The sequence below is a fragment of the Hemicordylus capensis genome, chromosome 3 (genome assembly GCF_027244095.1).
Source record: "Hemicordylus capensis ecotype Gifberg chromosome 3, rHemCap1.1.pri, whole genome shotgun sequence".
NCBI lineage: Eukaryota > Metazoa > Chordata > Lepidosauria > Squamata > Cordylidae > Hemicordylus > Hemicordylus capensis.
The window spans coordinates 225341535-225367531 of record NC_069659.1 but is presented as its reverse complement, the minus strand read 5'-3'; the positions used below and the strand labels follow the sequence as shown (position 1 = coordinate 225367531).

The 25997-nt window shown below is 42.6% G+C and overlaps 1 protein-coding gene across 2 annotated transcripts in view; it reads left to right on the top strand.

Moving 5' to 3' along the window:
• Positions 1 to 25997, top strand: part of ANK3 (ankyrin 3) — a 661543-nt gene that overhangs the window by 76447 nt on the left and 559099 nt on the right. Inside the window, exon 1 of one of the 2 annotated variants that reach the window (XM_053306988.1) lies at positions 19143 to 19568. The exons of the other annotated variant lie outside the window; for it this stretch is intronic. Coding sequence (XP_053162963.1) covers positions 19506 to 19568 — 63 coding nt within the window. The 5' untranslated portion in view covers positions 19143 to 19505. Of the gene's footprint in view, positions 1 to 19142; positions 19569 to 25997 lie in introns of those variants that run through there. 2 annotated transcript variants of the gene reach the window in all.

The following is a 25997-nucleotide window of genomic DNA, read 5'->3' as shown; positions in this document are numbered from 1 at the left end:
GTTAATAAGTACGCCCAGTCAGCCATTACTTTCTGGAAAATGCCTTCATTAATAATAGTATTTTTAACATAATGGCCATTACAGTTTGCTTTCATTCTGCGATAATGAACCTTAAACTATGTAACTGGATCTCACAGTCAAAGGAATTGAGGCAGGAAATAGCTGGCACTTTGCACAACAAAACTGTATACGATTTCCAAAATATGAACTTCTGAAGGCATCATATGGAATACCATTTCTCTAATGCTTTCCATTATCCTCAGAAGCATAGCCATTAGTGATGTAGGCCACTCATGATCATCTTATCTCAAAGTGAGGTTAGATGCACTGCCAAGTATCTAATGTAGAAATTGCACATTGGATAATGTGTGAGGAATTGCCCTGCAAGAAAGCTAGAGGAGATTATTGCTGAGCTGAAAAGTTCTTTATAAATTGACACACAAGACTCTTGGTATTAGAAAATACCAAGAAAAAGCATCATCTAATATTTCTGCTTCTTGATAGCAAATCTCTAATACTGCCTGCAATAAAGTAACCAAAAAGTGAGTGGGTTATGCATTCTAATTTTGTGGGCAAGAGATTCTGTAGACAAACAGCTCATCATAATGTAAAACTGTTGCTATATATAGGTTCCCTTTTTGAGGGGGTGCATTCATTCATTCAGTTCCTCAAGCTGTAGTCTGACACACAATCCAGGAATCGTTCTATCATGTAATGAGATTTGGTTCTTATATAAAAATCTGTAATGGCACAATACAGCCAAAATTAAGCTTTTATAGCCCTCGGCTTCAGTGGGAGAACTGAGCATGTACCAGTACTTAACTATAGCCTGATCCTGTATGACTCTTGCATCTCTAAAACAGTCAGTACAACATAGGAACATAGGAAGCTGCCTTATACTGAGCCAAACCCTTGGTCCATCTGGCTAAGTATTGTCTACACAGACTGGCAGGAGCTTCTCCAAAGTTGCAGGGAGGAGTCTCTCTCAGCCCTATCTTGGATGCCAGGGAGGGAACCTGGAACCTTCTGCATGCAAGCATGCAGGTGCTCTTCCCAGAGCGGCCCAATTCAATAAGGGGACTATCTTACAGTGCTCACGTGTAGTCTCCCATTCAAATGCAAACCAGAGAAGACCCTGCTTAGCAGAGGGGACAATTCATGCTTGCTACTGCAAGATAACAAATGGCACCAAATAAACCCTATTTTTCCGCTGCAATGAAAGAAAATTGCTTCACTCTTGTTTGGTATTGTCCCTTCTATTCTGTTCTGACAGTAATTTTAACATTTGTTCAATACTGAACATTATTGAAGAGAGCACCTTGCATTTGATACGTACACATCTGTCTTGAACATTCACTTTCAAGAAAATAGTTTGTTTTAAAATGTAACTCCAAATAAGCACAACTCATGTAGTGTGGGGGAGACTTGAGTTTTGTCTTTTATTATTGACTCCAATAGTTCTTATTGCTTTCAGTAAGAAGAGGCTGCAGTTTGCATAAAATGCAGAGCAGTAGCCTTATGTTTTATAGTTTAAGTCCTCAAGTCCAACATTTCAAACTGATTTGTTTACAGGAAGCTGTGACTGTCAGAAGCTCAATATTTAACTATGCCAGCAAATTTGGAGAACGACACAGTGACCAACAGATTGGAAGAGGTCAGTCTACATGCCCATACCAAAGAAAGGAGACATAACAGATTGCACAAACCATCACACAATATCCTTAATTTCACATGCTAGCAAAATAATGCTCTGGATCATCCAACACAGATTAGAGCCTTAAGTGGAAAGGGAAATGCCGGATGTTCAAGCTGGTTTCAGAAAAGGCCTTGGTTTTAAAGTTGGAGGAAGAAACACCAATAACCTGCGCTAAGCTGATGACACCACTCTGATAGCTGAGAATGTGGATGATCTGCAAGCTCTAGTAATCAAAGTCAAGCAGCACAGTGAAAAAATGGGACTACAAATAAATATAAAGAAGACTAAACTAATGACAACAGGTTCAGCAACCAGCCTCAGAATTGCCAATGAAAATATTGAAATGGTGGGTAGCTTCTGCCTTTTAGGATCAACTATCAACAGTAAAGGATCCAGTAGTCAAGAAATTTGCCACAGATTAGTGCTTGGTAGAGCACAAATGACCAGGCTCAAACCATCATACTTCGGAGACATGCAAAAACCCAGCTCCCTTGAGAAGTCCATAATGCTGGGAAAAGTTGAAAGAAAGAGAAGGACGACCAGCAGCAAGGTGGATGGACTCAATTACAACGGCAATGAATGCACCACTGAGAGACCTTAAAGGCCAAGCTGAAGACGGATCATCCTGGAGATAATGTATCTATGTGGTCGCTAAGAGTCGATACCAACTTGACGACATTTAATCAATTAATCTGATCAGTAATCAAACTTGAAAAATTCCAAACGTGCCTTATTATGATACCCATGGACTCACTTTGCTTGATACTTTCATTTCTGTTTTCCAGTGATACAATTACATGTAGAAACCTGAATCTTTGCTTCTCAAAAGGTTCCTGGGTGCATGCTTGAGATGCTCATTTTATGTTTTGAACTGAGTAGTTAAGTTAAAATCTCTAGGACTTCTTTTAGGACTGTAGAAATAGTAGTTATTGTTGCTGATGTCTTAAAAAGGTGAACAAAATGTTTGCTTTGCATATCACTTGGAGGAGGGTTTTTCTAGGATGCCTTTGCATCATTCCGAGGCATCTGTTCCAAAATATTTGCCAGTTGATATTTCTCAACTTAGAAAGATGATGCTTTGTTTTGGGTTTTAAATGGGGAAGCATAATATCTCACAGTTCAGTGCTCCCTTGCTGAGCTGGTCTTGTGGTAGCAAGCATGAATTGTCCCCTTTGCTAAGCAGGGTCTTCACTGGTTTGCATTTGAATGGGAGACTACATGTGTGAGAGCTGTAAGATATTCCCCTTAGAGGATGGGGGTGCTCTAGGAAGGATATCTGCATGCTTGTATGCAAAAGGTTCCAAGTTCCCTTTCCGGCATCTTTCAGACAGGGTTGAGAGAGACTCCTCCCTGCAACCTTGAAGAAGCCACTGCCAATATGAGTAGACAGAACGAAGCTAGGTGCACCAATGATCTGACTGGCAGCTTCCTAAAGAGTGAAACGTGTACAAATGTTACTCCCTGGAATAAATCAAGTTAATATCCATACCAAGGTGGTACACTCTTATTTGCAAAATACAGGCGAAGAACAATAGTAGCACAGAAATTTATTTGAGTGGTTTGATCTGTATTCACTAAAATAGGTACATAACGTTTTTTTTTTTTAAGATGAAAGATTACTTGTGGCTTTCATATTAATTTCAAAACTTCAAATAGCAGTCAAGATTCTTGCTAGTTGTCCTGGTTTCATATACTTATGAAAGCAATTCTGGCAGCAGCAAGAACAGCCAGTTAAATCAAATGAATCAAGCAGTAAATATATTCTGGGGAGTGCCTGGAGAGAGAGAGTGTGTGTATCTTACGTAACACTGTACAAACTTTTCATTGTATGCAGCCATAATTATATAAGCTGTTAGTTATAACTGAGGTTCATCTTCACTTTTTGAAAGAAATACTAGCCTGTTAAGTCCCATATGGGCTTGGAGATTTCTCGTGCTTCTTCCATTCGTCTGTGCAAACATGCAAATAGTACCTTCTTCTTTTTTGTTCATTTTATGTGATACTTTAGAAGTATTTTCCCTATTAGGGGCATTATTATTCTTATTATTATTTTTACATTTTATATCCCTCTCTTCCTCCAAGGAGCCCAGAGCGGTGTACTACATACTTAAGTTTCTCCTCACAACAACCCTGTGGAGTAGATTAGGCTGAGAGAGAAGTGACTGGCCCAGAGTCACCCAGCAAGTCTCATGGCTGAATGGGGATTTGAACTCAGGTCTCCCCGTTCCTAGTCCAGCACTCTAACCACTACACCACGCTGGCTCTAGATGCTGTGCCTCTGAGCTCCTGCTGCAAGAGGCAAGCGATAGGGAATGGAGTTGCCTTTGTGCTCTATTGATGGCTTTCTCAGAGAGGAATGCCATCATCATTATCACCACTTGCTGCTGGTTCTCCAGCTGGGATTGAGCCCCTCACAGAGGCTGAAGGTCCTGTGAGCAAAGTGTCATAATCACCAACTTTCTAAATACTAATAGTCTTTAAAGAACAAATGAATAGGAGTGACCCAAGTGTAGGGGAAGAATGGCATTTCAGACCCCAAATAGCAAAGCAAAACCAGTTTGGTGAGAAAGCAGCAAAGCATAGCAAGAGGTCTTGAGACAGTTGTTTAGTATTGAAGAACTTCAAGGATTTATTTTTTTTAAAGGAAAGGTTACAAACGAATGTGAAAAAGCTTGCAGCTTAATTTCAGCTGTAGGTCATGGCTGAAGATAGAGACGAAACAGCCATCTCTGGAGAGACAAAATGGAGACTAACACTGGAAGAACAAAGTGGGGAGGAGTCCAGCACTTTTATCCATTACTCTTAAAAAACCCCAGTGGTCATTATGAGACATTGCAGCTGACAGCTGGTGCTGCTAGGGTCCTAGCTCCAACACTCCTTCTAATCAGCTCGTGCTGCTGTTTAAGTCTCAGCTTCTCTCTCAAGGTTTTGAAACAATCCCTGGGCAGCAGCTTAGTTAGCACATCTGCTACCATTTGTTCACTTGAACAGTACATCAATTTTACAAGTCCCCTTTCTTGTGCATCCCACACATAATGATATTTTGTTTCAATGTGTTTTGTTCTAAATTTAATTTTCTCCATTTGTGAGATCTGGATGCAGCTTTGATTATCCTCGAACAGCTCAGTGGATTTGGGTTTGTCTATGTTGAAATCCGACATTAGCTTGTGCAGGCACATACATACCTCTATACTACCTCTTGTGCAGGCACATACATATTCTGCCTCAGAAGATGAGAGAGCAACTATTGTTTCTTTGCAGCTACGCCAACTGACTGCTCCACCACCATAAAAGAATACATAACCACTTGTTGACCTCTGGTCTGTTTGATCCTCAGCCCAGTCTGCATCCATATAACCTACTAATTTGGGTCCATTACTACCAGGCAACTTTAATTTTAGATGGATTGTCCCTTTTAGGTACCTGCTTAGTCTCTTTACTTCAGTCCAGTCATCTTTGCTGGGTGTGCTTGCTTTCCTACTCAAGATTCCCACAGATGCAGCTATATCCGGTCTTGTTATCATAGCTACATATAAAAGTTTTCCAATCGCTGTCCTGTCCTCACTGTTGTCTGGCAGAAGTTCACTCTTCTCCTTCTGTTTTAGATAACAACTTCAAACAATCCATTCTCTTGTAAAAGTGTTTTCAAAAGCAATTCTTGTTCATGAGTAATGAAATAGTGCCTTCCTTTAAATTTTACTTTGTAGCCCCTTTCTGTAGCATATTTTACAGACATCAGACTTATTTATAGAGTAGGCACATACAAAGCTTCTTGAATTGTTAATCCAATGGTTTCTCCTTTCTCCAGTTTGCAGAGAAACTGTGCAGATCCTTTCCCTTTGGCATATATCAGTTTTCCATCTGCCAAATATATAGGGATTTTACAACTTATATATCTCTACCTTTCTCTAATCAGGTTACTTGTAGCACCTGAGTGGCAAATGCCACTGCAGCATTTCTCAGACTTGGCTTCCAAAACTTTTTCTGTCCTTGCAAAGTATATCCTTTGCTTATTAGCTTTAGTCCTTCATTGCTTGTAAATTCTGTACTCTGTGTTCCCAGATTACTCACTCTCTTTGCAACTTTATTTTGCTTGCCTTTTGTCTGCAAGTTCTTTATTCTTGGGAAATGTATTCTGCAGGTGTTTGGGGCTTCCACAAATAAAGCTTTTCTTATTCCTTTGCAAACTTCTAAATGCATTTTCTTCACTTTCCTTTGGTTGCTTATCACCCCTTCTGCACAAATCAAAGTCCTCTAGATGGTTAATTTGTAAGTCTGCATCCTCCTTTATTTCCAAGGCACTAGTCACACTATCAAAGTAATGTGGCAAACTATTCAACAGCTATCCTATCAAAAGTGCATCTGGCATGATTATTTCTTGAGCTTGCAGTTGCCTAAATATTTCTAACATTTCATTTATGTGTTTGGACAGACTTTCTCCTTCTCTGAGTCTTTTATTGCTCCATTTTCTTACTAGATGCACTTTGAAAACAACAGACTTCTTTTTATATAATCCCTTCTGGGTTTCCCACATATCCTTTGCATTTCTTTGTCTCTTAGATGCGCTTAGATTGGGTCACTCACCACCAAGCAAATCATTCTTGATGCCTTTTCATCCGCTCTGTCCCATTCTTCCTGCTTCCTGCTTCTACAAGATGCAGGGTGTGCCCGATTAATGTCCCTGTGTTGAGCTGGAACCAGTTGGGATCGGGATGGAGGATTGGTCTCCTGGAGAGAAGGTCTTGGCATCTGGGAAGCTGCCAAGGGTGGCGAGGTGGATTTATAGGGAAACCAGGTTGGCAAACCATGGCCTCCTTGGCCATAGGGGAGCAATGAGTATCATGAAGGTCTGTTCTTGGCAGACTTTCTGTAAGACCTTTGTTATGATGGCTATTGGTAGAAATGCATAAAGGAGCCCCTCTGGCTAGCTGGTCGACAGTGTGTCTGTGGCTGCCGCTTGTGGATGCATGAACCAAGAGCAAAACCTGGGGAGTTGATTGTTGATGTGGGTGGCGAATACTTCCAGGTGTTCTGTCATCAGTTCAAACACCTCCGAGTGTCGGGACCATTCCTCTGGCTCGACGTTTTGGTGGCTGAGCCAGTCCACCCTTAGATTGGCAGTCCCACTCAGATGTTCTGATGATATTGAGCGAAAGTTCTTCTCTGCCCAAGTGAAGAGAAGCGCTGATTCCAACATCAGGGACTTTGCTTTTGTTCCTCCTTGGTTGTTTACATGTGACTTTGCCATCATGTTGTCTGTCCTGATTAGGATATGATGGATGTATGGTTATCTGATGTATGGTAGGAAATGTAATAGGGCCAAATGGATGGCTCTCAATTCCAATAGGTTTATCATGTTTCTGCTTTCCCGTGGACTCTACCTGCCATGGATGTACTGGTTGAAGCAGTGCACTCCCCATCCCGATAGACTGGCATCTGCTGTGATGATAACACAAGCTGGGAGGTTCAGAGGGAGACCTTTTAGGAGAGCCAGAGATCACCACCAAAGCTGGGATAGGCGGAGTGGAAGGGTGATCATGAACTGTCTACGGGTGCAGATTAAGATCTGATCCTGGAATGGAAGGAGGTGCCATTGAAGGGTATGGAAATGCCATCTGGTCCAAGGAGTCCAGTCTAGGCAGGCAGTCATGGATCCTAGTAGTTGTGCTAATAGCATCAGGTCTGTGGATGGTTTGCTTAGGACCTCCGATGTGAGGGAGACTAACTTCTCCCTTTGGTCCGGAGGAAGAGATATCATGCCTGTGGAGGTGTTGAAGATGGCTCCTAGATGTTGAAGGATTTGTATAGGAATCAGGTGGCTTTTCTGGTGGTTCATTATGAACCCATGAGACTGAAGGAGATCTGTGGTTCTCTGCACATCGTTCTAAGCTAGACAATATGAGGACGATCAGATCAAGAGATCGTCTAGAGAAGAGTGTATGTGGATTGCTTGTGTGCGCATTAATGCAATCAGAGGCACCGTGATCTTTGTGAAAACCCTTGGGGCTGAGGAGAGCCTGGAAGGCATTGCCTGGTATTGGAAATGACGGTTGTCTAGGCAAAATCTGAGATAGCGATGGTGAGTTGAATGGATAGGGACATGAAGATATACCTCTGATAGATCTATGGATGCTAAGTTATCCTGATCCGTCACCACTTCCCTTATTGTCTTGAGGGATTCCATCCTGAAAGGCCATTTTAGTATGTGTCGATTCAAGGCCTTGAGGTCCAAGACTGCCCTCCGGGTCCCATCCTTTTTGGGGATCAAAAATAGAATGGAATATACGCCCTGACATAAGCCAGTCAATGCCACAGCTTCTATTGCCTGTATCTGAAGAAGATGGAGCGCTAAAGACATGTGTTGACGCTTGTCTGGATTCTTGGAGACTGGGATGGGGATGAAGTGAGTTGTCAGGGGAGATGCGAATTCCAGAGACAAACCTTTGGAGATGGTCTGAAGTATCCATCGATTGGAGGTGGCTCTTGCCTAGGCTTCTGTGAAGTCTAGGAGCCTGCCCCGACTGGCGAGGAGTCATTGTATGTGGGTCTGGAAGATGGTAGTATGGAACTGTCCAGTATTCTGCTGTCTGAATGCTCCTCTGTTGTGGTGTCACCACTGTGGTCGCTCTTGGGACCTAAAATTGAAACTCCTGTTGTTGTGGTAGGAAGTGCCTGAGGCATAACCTGGTTGTCTGAAAGAGGGCCGAAAGGAACGAAAAGGAGTTAGATTGCCTCTGAAAGGTCTACACAAGCTGCCTCTATCTATCTATCTATCTATCTATCTATCTATCTATCTATCTACCAACCATATTTTTATACTGTCTGATATGTACATCTCTAGGCGGTGTACAAATTTTAATATTAAAAATCACAGATTAAAATATATAAAACACAATAACAATATAAAACAAATTATTAAAATTAAAATTAATTATAATTAAAAGCTTGTGAGAACAGGAGAGTCTTGAGGGTCTTCCTGAAAATAAACAGAGAAGGAGACACTCTAATATATTCCGACGCTCTGGGGCATATTCCAAAGCCCTGGGGCATATTCCAAAGCCCTGGGGATGCCACAGAGAAAGCCTGGTCCTGAGTCACCACCAGACAAGCTGGTGGCAACCATAACCTGACCTCTCCAGAAGAAGATAAAAGGCGGCAAGGTTCATGACAAAGGAGGCACTCTCTTAAATAGCCTGGACCCAAGCTGTTTAGAGCTTTAAAGGTAATAACCAGCACTTTGTAATTCACCCAGAAACATATTGGCAGCCAGTGCAGTTCTTTCAAACCCGGTGTTATATGGTCCCTTCGTGTTCTCCCAGAGACCAATCGGGCTGCTGCATTCTGTACCAGTTGTAGTTTCCAGACTATGTACAAAGGCAGCCCCATATAGAATACATTACAGTACTCAAGCCTCTAGAGGTGGGCATAGCCTTCTTTTTGTCTTGTGTTTCTATCAGAACAGGGTCTAAGGCATCACCAAACAGCTTAGCTCCCTTGAAGGGAGTAGATGCGAGGTTCAGTTTAGACCAGGCATCCCCAAACTGCAGCCCTCCAGATGTTGATGAACTATAACTCCCAGCATCCCTAGACACAGTTTTTTGTGGCTGGGTATGCTGGAAGTTGTAGTTCAGCAACATCTGAAGGGCTGCAGTTTGGGGATGCCTGGTTTAGACCTTGAATCAACCTTCCAGTGCTTAAGCATCTTCTGACTGCAACCACAGAGACCGTAGATCTAGACTCGAGTCAACTATAAAGGCTGCTGCTTTAGCCATTTTGTTTATACCTTGGCAGAGCTTGGTATTTTCAGGTGATAATATTGAGCTAGTTCTTTGGCCTAGAGCACTGAGGCCCTTGCAAAGATAGAATTTGCAGTTGCCGCCTTGATGACAGTAGTGGAGGCATCATGTGTTTTTCTCAGTAGAAACTCACATGTCTTATCTTCTGGGATCTTTAATTGTCCCCCCCCCCCTTACTCATAATTGCCCCAGATACCAGTTGGGGGATAGGGGCGTCTACCACAAGCGGAGCTAGAAGGGCAGAAATGTCTTGTGGTAGCAAGTATAGCTTACTAGGGAAAGGAATAGCAGGTTTGTGGGAAAAGGGGGACATTCCAGTCAATGTGAAATGGAAAAGCGGAAGGAAAGGGATAGAGGGCAGTGAGGAGGAAGCAGATGGAAACACCTTCTCATCGAGGCCTTGGTTAGTAGTGGGTGTTTTCAGGGGGGCTACTGGATTAATAGTCCTCCTGGCCTTGGTCATCAGTACTTCAACATCTGCTGCTTGAAAAAGGTGGTTGGAGTTGGATACCTGAGTGGTATTCTCTTCATCAGATATTTCACCCTCTTCTGATTCAGAGGATGAGGAATTGGGAAGGTTTGGTTATGAAGGAGTGGGAAGAGGCTGTTTTGATTCTTGAGGAGTGGCAGGGGGAGTGGGATTGGAGGGAGAGGGCAGGTTTCCTCGTGGAGGAGGTCGTTTGGGAGGTCTTTCTTCAGATGAGGAAGAGGAAGGTTCACAGCATCTTTTGCATGAGCGAGTGTGCCTAGGAACAAAATGCCCCCTCTCTCCCAATTGTATAGCTTTCCTCACTGGAATGGAGTCGGGGAGGAAGAGAGGAAGCATTTGCAGGGAGCCCTGGGTTGGAGCCCTGTCCGCGCGCACGCCGCCACGCACGCATGCGTGTTGCTATTACGGAGCGTTCCAGGCGACGACCGGGGCAGGGGCGGCAGCGAGGAACGCTGCCGCCCCAAAAACTTCGCTTAAAACTACAGCGCCGGAGGGAGAAGAGCGGCGGGAGGGGTAAGTTCTACCCCACCGCCCTTAAAGGTAGACCTCCCCTCGGTGCCGGACCGCCGGACCGGTCTGGCTCCGAACTGGTTTGGAGGCCTCCAACATGGCCTCCGGACCGGTTCGTGTACATCCCTACTCATGTGCGAGTAAGCATGGCGAGGGAATGTGGCGCGGCTGCCATTGCTGGCAGACAGCTTGCAGAAGGAGGCATTCACTAAGCCATGTTATTGGAGGCTTGTTCTTTCATTTTGCGGGTCTTAGCTGTAGTCTGTGCTGCATTGGGCAGCAAGTGTTACATTTCTTGTGCGGGGCAGAAACATCCTCTGCAGTAGCCACAATGTTAGAGGGCGGCAAGAGAAGCAGCTGTGCTGGCGGGAGAAACAGTGTGGGAGCACTTTCTCTTTGGCTGTGCCGGATTTGGGGGCAGAAGTGGTTCCCTCTGATAGTGAGCCCAAAAGGGCTTCGGCTGTTTGTGCTGGCTTCATGCAATAGGGGAACCCCTGGAAATGAGGCAAAAATGAAAGCAAAATAAGTTCAAATTGGTCAGATTAGAGAAACAAACAAAAAAAGTTTGGAATTTTCAAGCAGAAAACAAATTAAAGGACTTCCCACCCTTGCACATAGGAAATAGGAATGGTGGAATGGAGCAGAGGGAAGACAGGGAAAACTAGCCTAAATATAGCCCCAAAGCAGGAGCTCTCTCTAACAGCGGTTCTCTGAAGCAAGACAGGAATGGAACTGGGGCTATTGGGCTCCTCCTACTGGCAAGAGGAAATCTGCTTGGTGTATTTTTGTCTGTTCCTGAGTCATGCTGGGTACACAACCCTATATTCTAGGATGGGCTCCGATTATGGCGGGGGAAAGTATTCCCCCCCAACACACACACGTAGGGCCAGCTTCAGCAACAGAAGCTTAGGGCAAATGCTGGGGGCTCAGTATGGTGGGAGAGCCCACCATCATGAATGCCTGCACTGCCACTTGGCCTATAAATGCTTTCCAGTGATGCCATGGCAGGGGCCAGGACATTGTGGGAGACTTAAAATGGCACCTTCAGCGACGGCAGTGCTGAAAGGAGTGCTGCTGCTATCATTGCCACTGCAGCAGCCACTGCCATTGCCGCCTAATAAGCCTGCCAGGGCCTACCCACCAGAGGGACCGCAACATAGGAGATCCTGTGAGGGCATTCTGTCAAAGGAAGCAAAAGCTAAGGAATTGTGATTCTTCCCTAGGCCTTTACTGACTTCAATAAAGTCAGTATATACTATATGAACAAAGTAAATAACTTTTGCCTCATGAAACTAAAAACTTAATAAGGAAGTAATAGGCAAATAACTGAGAAGAAAGTCTCCTCAGCTACTGCCTAGAGGGGAAACGCTTTAAGCCCAGCCACTCATGGAGGCTTCAGGAAAAGTAACAAAGTGATTATGTTTTTATTAATCTGGTTGAAATTGCTAAGTGACCCACACGCTTTCAAACTGACCTTCATGTCCTTCTCCTCCTCAATCACAATCTTCATTCCTTTTTTAAATGTTATCTTCAACATCTTAGGGTTCTGTCTTCCAAAAAGCCCCCCAAAAAACTTCCACTAACTTAGCAAACAAGAATACTACTTAACCTGTTTAGAATAAACTAGTGGGCCCGGGCACAGAGCATCTGTGCCTCAAGCGGGCCCGCCGCCACCGCCTCTGGCCTCCCCGTGGCCGGGCCGGGCCCGCCACCATCACCTCTGGCCTCCCCGTGGCTGGGCCGGGCCCACCACCATCGCCTCTGGCCTCCCCGCGGCCGGGCTGGGCCGGGCCCGCCACCATCGCCTCTGGACTCCCCGCGGCCGGGCCCGCTGCCGCCGCCTGGCACGCTGCCTTGCCTCCGCGGCCGGGCCTCTGCGGCCGGGCCGGGCCTGCCAGCCATCGGCTTGGCTCCGCCTGGGCCCGCCGCCGCCTCGCCTGGCCGGGCCTGCCGCCTCGGCTCCGTGGCCACCATGGCCGCCCACGCTCCTGGCCCACTGGTTCTCCTGGGTGTGCTGCCAGGACCAATCAGGCGCCCCCTGCAGCCCAGCCAATCAGCTGGGCTGCCGGGACACATTTTTCCTGGGCACACCCAGGAGAAATATATATATAGATGGTAGAATGGCAGCAAGGAGGAACTGCAGTGACAAGGAAACAAGTTTTCTATCTCAGTTCAAGACCTCTCCACATGGAGTCCCTGTTGCTAGACAACAGTGTGTGTGTGGGTGAGCAAGCCTCTACTTGAGCACCAATAGGACTGCCCTGGTGAGCCTAGACCTTGTCCACTGAGCTCACCTGCATCTTTTCTTTTCAAATGGCTCACTGGAAAACATTTATAGCAGGAGCACAGAGGGGCGCTACTACCCCTCAAAAGAGTGTTCTGAGTGGCCAATTCTTATTTATTCTTATTGAACAAGTTACCACTACTTGATTCAGTTCCAGTTCAGGTCCAAGGTAACTATGAGACTTGACATTCAGTTGTGGTTCACTGAAAAATCCTTTTTGAACCAGATTTTGTGTTTGGTTTGATTCCCTGCATGCTTTCTCTCCGGCCGTGATAGTCTGGACCGTGTCAGCACTTGTATACTCGACAATTAAATTAACTTGGCACAGAAACATTTAAAATTATTCATAAGCAGGTCTTAGTCCAAATACAGTATATAATATATGGACTGAAATATACTGTGGTGAAAGGTGACATTAAGGTGACTGCATCTTAATGGGCCTAGCTTCATAGGACTACTCCAGAGTTGCCAACTGGCTGGTTTTGTAGAGAAGCATAAGTCTTAGCCATCTTTTAGATATGTAGCATTTAATTCCTCATATTGTTTTCATGCTATTATAGACAGAGTCGTTATTCTTTAAAATCTACATTGCACTCTGTTGCAGGGATTTTCCTTGTGGCTATGCCCAAGAGAACTGTTCAGTGCATTAGTTTTTACTCTGACATGAAAACTATATCATAACTGGCACTGCAACTTTAGTCCATTGCATACAAACAAAAGGTTTGGTTAGTGTCCTAGTGTAAGTCAACCCCCTGCTTATTTTATTTGGCAAATAAATTAAGTAGGCGAAGTGAGGATATAGGCTGGTTTTTAGAATGCTTTTCACAGACCCAGGATCATGCTCATGAGTCATTCTCATAACTGCTCATTTGCAAAGTTTTTCATGAATGTAAGAGAATGGCTGCATATTGGGTTTGGCCCAAGGAGACTTGAGTTGAAATCCCTACATAGCCAGGAAGCTTACTTGTTGATCTAGGCAAGTCTAGTTTATCTTCTAGGAGTGTTAGGAGGATAAAATAAGAGAGCATATTTTAATCAAGTTCAGATCATTTAGCTTGAGGGAATGGGTTTCCCCCAGCCATAAAGATGTAAAATGAAGAACCTATCACAAGATAACACAATATTAGGATTCCCTAATATTATGCAAACATATGAGGAATCAAATTTTGAGCTCTGGCCATTGCTGCTCCACATGCCTAGTTTTGTGGAATAAACTGACAATTGTCTGGCTGGTATTTATCATACAAGGGACAGAAAATAATAATGGAAATAAAAAACCTACCTTATGTTAAGAGGCCATGCTTTGTTGTTGTTTTTTTGACAAGTTTTCCTGTTTGATTTTCAAAAATTAAAATTTGATTTGGGGGGAATGTTAAGGGAAGAAAAACCTGGAGCTTTATACAACTGTTCCTGGAAAACAGATAATTAAAGAATGGGGTCTGTCAGCCTGCAACCTCACATAAGGTTTGTGTGCAACTTCACAATCATTGTTTTCTTTGAGGGAAGCAAACCTGTGAAACATTGCATTAGGCCAAGTGATCGCTTTCAGCTTGCTTAATCATTATTGGCACATGCCCATGAATCAATGAGTCAAATATTTTTACACTCTTTTAGCTGAATTTAGAGTTTCTACATCATGCCAGCCAGACAAGCTTGGAGACTGAATTATTCTACTGCAAAGAACGATTACAGCTCAAATAGGAGATGGTGTGCAACTGATTTTGGGTGTGGGGCGAGATTCACAGCAAAGGTCAGGCTCTTGAGAAGACTCAAGATTAAATTGTGAAAAAGCAATACACTCTAAAAGAGTTTATTGTGTATGCTGCTTATATCCCATAATAACTAGCAATGTTATTAATACAAGTCATTCACCTTTAAAAAAATGAATTTGTGACTTTGTGATTAGTGACTTTAAGATGCATAGCTACTACACAAATCTATTTAATGGTTTGACCAATGTTTTTCAGTGTGCAGATCCAAAGAGTTGGCTAGAGATATTGGTGACTCTGAGGAATAACAAATGGGGTTATCTTAAACTTGTTTTAAAGAAAGATATCAGAATTGACTCTAGAACAACTAGTTGGGGGAAACAAAGAGGTGGCAAAGAACATTATTAGGGGAGTGAGGATTTTGCCTTACTTTAAATACTTACAGAGGTCAGTAAGATAAGTGATGTTTTTAGTTTCTTTACCTTATTAATGATGCTTGCTTGACATTTTCAAACATATTCAGAAAATTGGTCATATTCCTCTTAGAAAACAGTCTTTTTTATATGATAGGCTAACAGATATTAGATTATCGCTGAAAATTCAGACGTAGAACATCTAAATAAAATATGTAAAGGAATAAAGTAAATAAGCCAATCAGCTTTTGCCTGTCCCAGGAGAAACCTCTTCATTTGGTTTCTTTCCCCCTGATGCCAACTCCCATTAAGTTTACCAAAGCAGGTGAGACCTTGTCCCCAGGCAAGGTTAAATGAATAGCCTACAACAGCAGATTACATATGACACAAGTGGCAGCAGAAATGATTCAACCTGAGAAAAAGGGGCTTCCAGTAAGTACAGAGTGTCCCAAGCTTTATTCAGATCAACCACTTCTAGGGATACCAGAACTGCTACAAAACTTCTCTTCATCACCTCCACCTTTCTGTATGTATGTGATATACTATCCTCTTGCTACTGAAAGTCACTTGTTGCTAGCTTTTTCTTCTGAAATGCCTATCTCCCTACTCCACAGGGGTGAAATGCCCCTTCCTTTTCCATGCATCAGTTTATAAATAGAACTGTCCTGGTAGACTTCAGTTGGCCTACCCTGTTGTCCTCTTATGCGAGTTATTTTTTGATCTAAAAATAGTACTCTGCTAGTAGATTTTGCATCGTCGAGATTCTGAAAGTTCATGTCCAAACTGTGCTGTAATTAAGCAATGTGTTAGAAAACAGTGTGGCTGTTTCTACCCTTTGAAGTCTTCAGATTTTAAAAGCATAACTATACAACTTTTCATACTCCAGTATCTAATAAGTTAAGAATTGTATGTCAAAGCACTCTTTTTTTAAATATTAATTTTATTAAAGAATGTCCAAATATCCTTATGGAAGTACAAGGCCAAGGCCATTCTAGAGACAGAATGCTTAGAGAAATTGGTATTTTGAAGAAGGAGTAGAGACACCTAGCTTACTGATGTGATTATTCCAGCACAATTGTAATCCAGTCTCCAGAGTAGCTGCTGGAAGATTGCTGTACATTGTTTATAGGGCAATTTTGTGAGAGTTAAGGCTTATCATACATTATATGACATAGACCCATATATGACAATATTTAAGCATTTGCTTGATCCTGTTTATAGGGATATGCACGGGTGCGCAAGCGAGCATGATGTGCATGCACACACTCTCCGGGTACTTCATTTTACTTCCGGCCAAGGACAACACCGGGACGGCAGGGAAGTACACTGCTGCCCCGACTGAGACTTTTTAAATGAAGTGCCGGTGAGGAAACACAGCAGGAGGGGTTCTGTGCATATCCCTACCTGTTTATCTGATGTGTGTTTAAAATCACACTGACAATGTACAATATTTACTTTAAGGCAGACGATAGCCGTTTCACATCCTTTGCACTCCTCAGAGAACAACTAATAACTGCTCTCTGATAGGTTATTTGTAAACATATGTTTATAATATTCACACCTTTCATTTTTGTAGATGTGCACCTTAGGTACACTTAAAACGGCAGTGTCATTAGACTGTACTCATTCAGTGAAGTTGTTACTTTATTTTAATTGTTTTCCCCAAATCAACCAGCAGAGAGCACTTTCTTTTGCAACATAAATTCAATACAAGAGTTCAAATCTAGGGAGTCATTCAGGCAAAAAGAAAACAAACTAACTGGTTCTCTGTTTCTATACAACAACCTGATTTAGGTCTTTCATAAAACCTTGCCATCTAAGGGCTCACTTCCCAATAAACTGATAAATGTTAGCCTGAGCTGTAGTACCAATGCAGACTACAGGTGCAGCTTGCATAACTGAATTTATCTGCATGGGGACAAAATCTCTGATCTCTACTTTTCTGTGTGCAAGGGAGAAGGGCACACGTGCGCACATGCGTGTCAGCCACTTCTGGTACAACGCTGATCAGGGCTGCAAGTAGGGATGATGCAGCCCCGCATCCATGATTTTGGGGAGAGCGCTGGGGGGGGGAAGCAGCGGGGGGTGGGTGGGTAAGGGCACCCTCCCTGCCCTTAAAGGACCCTTGCCTCCGAACCGACTAAAATGCCAGACTTTTGAACCAGTTCGGCGTTCCACAAAAGGATGTGGTTTGTGCACATCCCTAGTCCTAATTCTTCTTTGATGAATGTTAACAGGCTTTCATATTAAAGATCTGGAGCTAATTCTCTTCCCTTTGCCCCATGCCTTTTTACTAGTGTTTTGGTGGTGCTGAAGACAGCATTCCTCACCTCCTGGTACTCAGCTGAGATAGAATTGATGAAGTCTTTCTGTATTATATTTTGACACAAAGTGTCATGTGCCAATTTCCCCAACCAAATAATTTGACTTATAACAATCATTATGGAAGTATGTGAAGGAGAAGCTTCTGGAAGCAAATGGGCAATGGTGTAATAAATCACCACCTCTAAAGACATTTTTGAATGCTAATGATGAATAGGATGATACACACATGAGAGGAAGAAACAAGACAGTGAACGTGACTTATAGTTGTTATAGAACATGTGTAGTAGTGAACAGTTTTATCAACTGTCATCTGGAACTTCCAATACAACTATTAAATGTGTTTATTAAATGCCTACTCTGCCTTTCCATGTTAAAACAAGCAGAAAGAAGTTTACAGTCAACAAAATATAAATCAAAACAATAAAGCATATAAAAATGCATAAAACCAATTCAAAAGCAGAGGAGACAACAGCTTCAGTTATGTAATTAAATGTATGGATTATCACACTTGTAGCTTGGCCTGGGACAAGAGTTAGCAGTATTTAGGTTATGGATTCAGCCTCAAATTTTTATTTTAAAGTGGTGAAGGGAGCTCGGTGAAGGATCTATGAAAGAGCTTGGGCCTGAGACCTTGGAGATCTGCTGCCAGTTGGAGACGAAAATGCTGAGCTAGATTGGACCAATGGTCTGACAGCCTAAGACAGCTTTATAATACATATTTTTCTCATGCTAGCAAGAATCTAAATTGGAGATGTTCCAAATGCTGACCAGCTGGGTGTTGCTATATTTCACTGTTAGGCAGTGCTGATTCCATCTTGTGTTCAGTTAAAAGTATTGTCCAGGATCCAAACCCCAGAATACAGTTTCTGTGCTTTCACAATATTTATTTCCAGCAGCAACACCTCGATTCTCGTGGGGTGCTCCTCTGGAGGGCTCTTGACCTTGGTGGGGGTAGAGGGAGGGCTTCAGGGGGCTGATGGAAACAAGGAGCTGAAATACCCCATGGTAAGCAGGACACATGGTACTTTGGATCCCAGCCATTGAAAATGGGGTGGGGGTGGGGAGGGGAGATTCGTAGATGCCATTGCACAGAATGTTCACATGTGAGCTTCTTAAATGAGTGTGTGAGCATATTTTATGATGTTCTTAAACATATTTTATGATTCCTTTAAGAGTGCAGTGGTCTAGAGGTGATATAGTGGTGTCTTCATCTTTTTTGACAGTTCACATGACTCCCATACATATCTGCCTAAAACATTTGCTGAGTAGGTCAGCAGTGTGTGGAAACATGATCCAGAAACCCTCCACAGGCTTTGGAGTTGCGCGCTTGAAGCATGTAGCACTTTCCCTGTGAGACCTACGTTGGAGAAGTCGGGCGGGGGAGGATAAATGTTCTATAAATCTTCTGTTACAAACAGGAATCTGCACTGGATTGTAACTGTTGGGAGATTGGAATAATTGTAAATCTGTTTTATGGAAATATTTGGTGCTTTTATGTGATAAATAATTAACAAGGTAATAAATTTTAATGTTGATATGGGCAATTTGAAGAGCTCCTGGAGGACTAGGACTTAGGTAGTTGTGCAGAGATGTAAACATTAATCGAGCAAGACTCTCTAGTGCATGTGCTGTTCCTTGTTTTTCTAGATTTTAATTAAAATAATACTTGTTTGAATTGGTCTGGTGATGGTAATTATTGAGATTCAGCCACCTGATCTCTTTTTGCCATCTCTTGGAGGCTTCCTTTTCTGGCTTGTGAACCCTGATACATTCAACACATGGGTTGGTATTGTGCGCTCTCGGGAATCGAAGCAATTTATGCTCGGTTTCTCTGTCTCCAAGAAGCAGCAAATCATCTGCTGGTGAAAGCTTCTGAGACCTGTCAGCAAACTGCAGCTGATTTCTGTGCTCGTCAAGACCATTTAGGCTGGGGAGGCACAGTGGATGGAACAAGCTGCACAATCTTGCCAAGATCTTACCCTGGGGGTAACAGCCAGTTCAGAACAAAAGGAGAGGGAGCATTGATTCTTCAGAGGAATAGTAGCTTATCTGAACTCCCAGCTCCTCAACTGAGGGGGAGAAAAAAACAGAGCAAGCCTATGAGCAGCAGTTCCAGCCTGTATAGGAGGAAAAGGGGCTGTGTTTAAACAGCACTTATTCTGTTACTTGTCTGAGAAACGTCAGCAGATGGACTTTGGTTTCAATGCTGTGATATTTCCAGTGGCTCTGGATGTTGGAATACAGGCAGTGATCTATAGATCATCTCTTTTATGTGCTGAAAAATGAGTGAAGAAGCAAAAGAGAAGAATTCAAAACCTGCTCATAGGAAAAAAAAGGGCAAAAAGGTAAACTCCCAAACGATGGCAACACCACCTTTTATTTTCCAACTCTAAGGACCGGTCTTTGCTGGGCTTAGGTTGGGGGCTCAGGTTTTGCTTTTAAGAAGCAAAGAAGATGCTAGAATGAGGATGCTTTTGTTTGTGCTGGGCACTGATGGGTGTGTTCCTTGCTGGAAACAGAATGTTGTAATGCAATTGCTTTGTTGCTCCAATATCTGAGTATTCTTAAACATAATGAAATGATTGCTATATGATTAAACAATGTGGCTGTGTATGCTATACTAATAGTTAAGTCCTCACCTAGTAAGTAAACACACAGCCAAGTGTAGGTTTGTGGGTGGGGGGCTTGTCTATCAACAGTGTGTGCTTGCTAAAGGATGTTATGAATATATTTAAGTTTTTAAGGAAGGGTGTCTGTGTGTGTAACTGTATTGTACACACCTTGTTAGTTTAGTGGGCTTGCTAAGTGAACTGATGTGAATTGTAACTGTAGCTCAGAAAACTGCATTTGGGCATGTGTCTTTTTTATTCTAGAGAACCACAGGTGTCTTCAGATGAATTCGGCAGAAATTTGTTGTTGCATGGCATAAAATGAGTATATGAAAATGAATTGTGTGTGTTTTGGTTCCCAAGATTAAGACATTGAATGTTGAAACATGGATAAGCATGTTGGGTCTTTCTAGTGGTGTTGGTTACAACTCTCATACTACTTGAACCAGTGTGATTACTCAAGAGTAAGTGTTTTTGAACAATTACAATTACAGCAATTTTGTGCTCTTTCATTGTGTGGGTCTCTCACCCTGACCCAACATATTTACTTGGAGGTGGGTCCCAATCCAGTTGAGCTTACTCTGAGTAATCATTTTTTATGTTGCTTCCTAACAACCTGACCCTAAACATATTTACACAGAGGCCAATCCCCCTCAGTTCAGTGAGAGCTACTTCCTGGTAAATATTGCATCCTTTAAACTGTTGTTCACAAGTCAGTTAGACTACACTATGTTGGATAGGCTTAAAATACAAGTATTCAGATTTAATTGATCCTAAGCTTGGGCTGCCTGTGTAACAAACTGCAGCAAAGAAAAATACAAATATTTGCAAGAATATTGGCTATTCGTGGCATTTTGGGGTGGGGTGGAAACAAAGCATATACCTCTCCCAGTATTCTGCCTTTAACTTTTTGTAGTCTTTCTTGGCAAATATTTTCAGAATTTTGCTTAGCGGTGGGGGGAAGCCCTGGAGAGAACTTGTAATGGTAAACTTTATTATTACTTGTCATATGAAATGCTTCTCTAGGGCATAGTAGTCTCACCAGGATAGGAAATGTAACTCATTTACTCTGCTGTTGGTGTATTCGGTTTTTTGGAAAGATATATGTTTTTAATAAGACTTTCTTTCTTTCTTTTTTGCTCTGTTTACAATTGCCCTGTTGTTGTAAGTCAAGCATAGAAGAAAGAGGCAAGTGCATCTCTCTAGTGGAAAGTCCTTTACATAAGAGACATTTCTCCTAAATTGGGATTAACTGTGGTTGCAATCCTGTGCACACTTACCTAGGATTATTACAGTTAAAATTCAGCTCTTGGGAAATATGGGTCCAGATTTCTATATTCACGTACAATGTTCAGGGTATGTTGAAGGAAAGTTAATGGCTGCTCTCAGGTATTCCTCAAGGGATGGGGACTTTGGCATGTTCTGACTGCAATCTGGGAAAGCTTTTGATATATCACATGTAAATAACTGGAGTTTCTCAGCACCAAAGTGTGTGTGTATGTGTATATATAGTGCTTTGTAGCATTTGAGGTAACTTCCCTACATCCTTCCACAATCTCTGTGGTCAGCTGACCATTTGTATACTCACACCCAGTTCATTATATTAGCCTGTATGAATCCAAATGATTGAGGCACATAGAACAATGATCTGGGGGATTGTTCCCCAGCTCTGCAGTCCTCTCTCTGAACCCCTCCCTAAAAGTTCACCATAATCTAAACCTGAGCTCCTTTGAAGATGACTGAGATTCTGGGGGAGGGGGTAGATATTAGGTAGCTAGCAACAACAACTGTGAGTGGGTTTTATTACCATATTTATAATTTTTGATACTTTTCTATACTAACTTTTTAAAGATGGTGTAAATAGTCCTGGAGCTAAGAAATAGGGTGAAATCATAGGGTTTCATATGATTATGATACCATGAATTTCAATAGGATGCCTTTTATGTTTTTAAATGGATTGGATATTTCCATATTATTGCATTTTGTTCTCTTGTCTCATCTTGTTAAAAGATGGAGTGGAATGGTTCTGTCATAGGCCTGCTCATGATAAGCCTGAGTTGTTATCTGAGGAATATTAGAGAGAAGCAGGAATCTCTTAGCATAAAGACCAGCCATTCAGCTGGGTGGTGATTTATTATTATTTTTGTTATTACTATTGGTAATATAATTACAAAGTTATTGTAATTACCTTGGTAATTTATCTTCATATCCTAAGTCTTTTAACCAAGACAGTTGACTCTGTTCTTTCTGAATCTTGGGGAAGACATTGGATGATGAGGGTCGATGGCTGACATCTTGAAGCACTTACTTTAATTAACTGAAATAATCTTCCAAGAAAATTTTGGAAAGTAGTAGCATATTTGGGACTAAATTAATGAGCCAAGTTTATATAAACCGGCACTGTAGATCTGCCCAAACTCTACACGCTCTGATAATGGAGGAAATCAACCGGAACCCAAAACAATTTATAGCATTGCTTCCTGTGATTTGTTTATGCATGGAGATATGATACACACATGATATATTTGGCACATCCTGTATGCTTCCTAATCTTATGTCAGAGATCCAAATAAGTTAATGCAAGAAGCAGTTTGTTTAAATTCATGTTGGTCTTCAGCAGCCCTCACTCTGGTTTAGAACAGGGCAGCAGGGAATAAAGGGGGGGGGGAGTGTTACTGAGTCGGTGTTGCCAAGGTCTGACTACAAGAGTCCAGCATCACGATGTTAAGTCCCACAATTCAGTGAGACTTGTTTTCAGTGAGACATGTCATATGTAGGATTGAACTGTTTGTTACCCAGTTCCAGTTCACAGGGTTTAAACTATGGCTAAAGAGATTAAAACCAGAATGCAAGATTCTGGCAAGAATTTTACCAAAGACAGGGCTGAAGCTCTAGCTGGACAGGCAAGAACAGTGGGTGCTTTTTTTTCAGAACCCAGAGAAGGCATTTGACATGGGCAGAAAGAGCTGGTAACAACTGTGGGGAGTCTGGGCAAACAGGCCTGGTGGCCTGCAGAATGGAATTCTGGGCCAGAGCTCTGTTTTTTGGAGGAAAGATGTGAGTTAAAGGTCAGCAAGGAAGAAGGCTTGCAAGATCTCCAAAATGGAATGCTTCCTAAGGACCTCCTTCTTCAGGAAGGCTTAAGGAACTAGATGTGCAAGTTAAGAAACAAAAGGAAACAAGATGAGGCACAAACCAGGAAGAAGATACCCGACCTGGTAAAACAAAACAAAACTGGAAACTCAACACCACCATGGTACACAGAACATAATCGATATGAAATTTACTTCCTGATATTCTCAGAGTCCAATTTTAAATTCAATTTGCAAACCAGGCCATTCTGGAACAGGATAATGGTTGCGCTGGCCTGCAGCTTACATGAAGGTGGGACCAACTCTGAGGCAAGTAAGAGTTCCTTGCTGGAAAAACTTGAGCATCTGCCCAAAACTGAAACAGTTTTTTGGAGAGAAAAAATTAAATCTATTAAAAATCCAAAGACTGGATTTTGGTTCTGAAATTTGCTCTAAAATGCAAAACAATCAGACTTCCTAATCAGTAGGTTCTAGTTTAACACTTAGAAGAAAATTGTATACTGTTATCAAAGGCTCGGATCAGGCACATAGCTCAACATATGATAAAACTGTTTTGGAATGTGCCTCTTCAGAGTGTGCATGATTGAATGTATTCCCTCCCCATAGAAAACATGTTGGGGGAGAGATTCTAGCCAGGGGTGCAACTTTAATTGAGCGAAAGGGTTCAATGAACCCAGGCCCCCAGCTCCTGAGGGCCCTCCAGCTTCACCACTCCCTACGTACTTCATTATCTCCCTCACTCTGGGGGGCTATCAGAGAGTAGGATGAACACAGGCCTCCTCTCCCTTATCTACACCTCTGATTCTAGCCTAGCCTTCTCCTTGAGATGATAATTCTCTAAGTGGCTTCACACAACTGCTGGCAAGCAAAAAAAAAAAAAAAAAAAGAGCGGGGAAATGTCAGGAACTGGCAGCATGCTCCCAGTGGGCATGTTGTGCAAACCCACCCAGGTCTGGTTCCTGAGCTGGACTCCTGACTTCTGCCCAACATTTGTAGTCTATATTTAAAGTTGGGTGAAGAATGTTGGGTAGAAGTTGGGAATAATCTCAGGAACCAGACTTTGCAAACCTGGACAGCAAGCCCACCAAAAGCATGTGCTGCCAATCCCTGACATTTTCCCCACCTTCCTTAATTGCTGGTGATCATGTGAAGCCAATGTATGTGTAGGTATTTTTCTTTTTATTCCCATGCAGGGGGACAGCCCAGTATGCAGTCCTTTCTATCTTCAGTGATACATTCTTGAATCAGTTTTACCACATGAAAGCAGTTTTACTGCTTGTCTAATCAAGTTTAGGGCTTCATCCTTCAAATAACTAGCTTCTAGTAGGGATGTGCAGAACATTTTGAACTCAAAACATTCCAACTCAAAACCGGACTGTCGTGAGTGTTTCAAGCTCAAAACAGAATGCCTTCAAACGAAGGGCCAGTTTGGGGCTTGGAACAGAGCGACTCCTGTTCCAAGTATTCTAAACATCATTTTGGACTCGCAGTGAGGGGCAGCGGGAGGTACCTGTAAAAATCATTACCTGGTTACTGTATACACCTGTGAGCTCCTGTGAGAAGCAGTGCCCCTCCCAGCATCTCACTTCGAGGTTGTCCCACCTATGGCCCTCTTATCTGCATTTTGTTCTGAGCTCAGAACGGAATGTAAATCCCATTCTGTGCACATCCCTAGCTTCTAGGGCTCATTCACACACTGTAACAAGGGGAAAAATGGACACAAAACCAGCAAAATGCATTTCAGAGGGGGAGCTTTATTCCACACTTTCAATTTCTCAAATACTCTGTTTCCATGTTGCATCAATGCTCCCATCCTAAACAATTTTTTCTCTGAAATAAGTCTTATTGATTTTTATGGAGTTAAAATTCAAGTGAGCATGGTTAGGATTGTAGCCTTGTATTAATTTCCAGTGTTTGATTCAGCAATGGGCCCAGAGGTCCAGCGTAGACAGTTGGGCAAGGGGCTTTAGCTGGTAATATGTGAATCATGGATACATGATGGGGCATCAGGGCCATCCTTCCCATGTCTCATCTTTGTGCTCTGATGCAGTGGGCAGATTCTCACAATCTGCTGGCAAGTAAGCAGGAGAAAACTGGTCCGTCTGCAGTTGCCACCAGTTCGTCTGGTGGCTACACAGGGATGGGCATTCTTGGTCCCCAGCCCAAGACTTTGGAATGTGCTCCCTGCTAAAATAAGAGCCTCCCCATTTCTGACAAATTTTGAAAAGTCTCTAAAGGTGCATTTAATCACCCAAGCGTCTTAACTAGAATTTTGGTTTTAAATTTGTTTTAATGTTTAGTATTTATTTTAATTTGTTTTATGTTGTATGAACCACTCAGCGACCTAAGTTTGGGGTGGTGTACAAACATAAATAAAACAATCTGGTGGTTCCCAGGGAGTGTGTGTACTCAGTGGGCATGTTGTCCAGACCTGCCCATTCCTGAGTCCTCCATCTGATAATCACCTGACTTCTGTAATCAAGATTTGACATTGAGCAAAGAATGTCAGTGAATGTTGAGTGGAGGATTTCAGAACCAGTGGTGAGCAAGTTTGGACAGTGCAGCTGCTGGGGGACGTGCATTTCCTGGAGCTACCAGTTCCTTTCCTACTTACTTGCTGGCAAATGTTATCAACCAGCCCAATGTGTAAAATCGATCATACGCAAATTCATTCCAGTGTCCAAATGTTTGAAATGCCCAATTCTTACTCCTTGAAAGGAGTGGGGCAAATGGATGCTAAAGATCATGTGTATTTGCAGTTCTTGCATTGGGAAGAACATGCAGATGCCATATTTACACAGTATTCCCAGGTGAGGCACATCCAGAGGTGGAGTGTATGCAGTTCCACTTTCCACACCCTCCATTTGACATAGACAGATTGATGAACTGAATGTGTGAGTAATCCCTTGATGTTCCACTGACTTCCGTGGAACTATATTGAAGTAATTTGTTTGCGAGCTGCAGCCTAAACACGCGAGTTAAAATAAATTAATAAGGCCAATAGCTAAAACAGTTATTTCCTGGCATTTGTGTTTTGTTTTTTGGCCTGCAATCCTGCTGACTAACTCTTCCT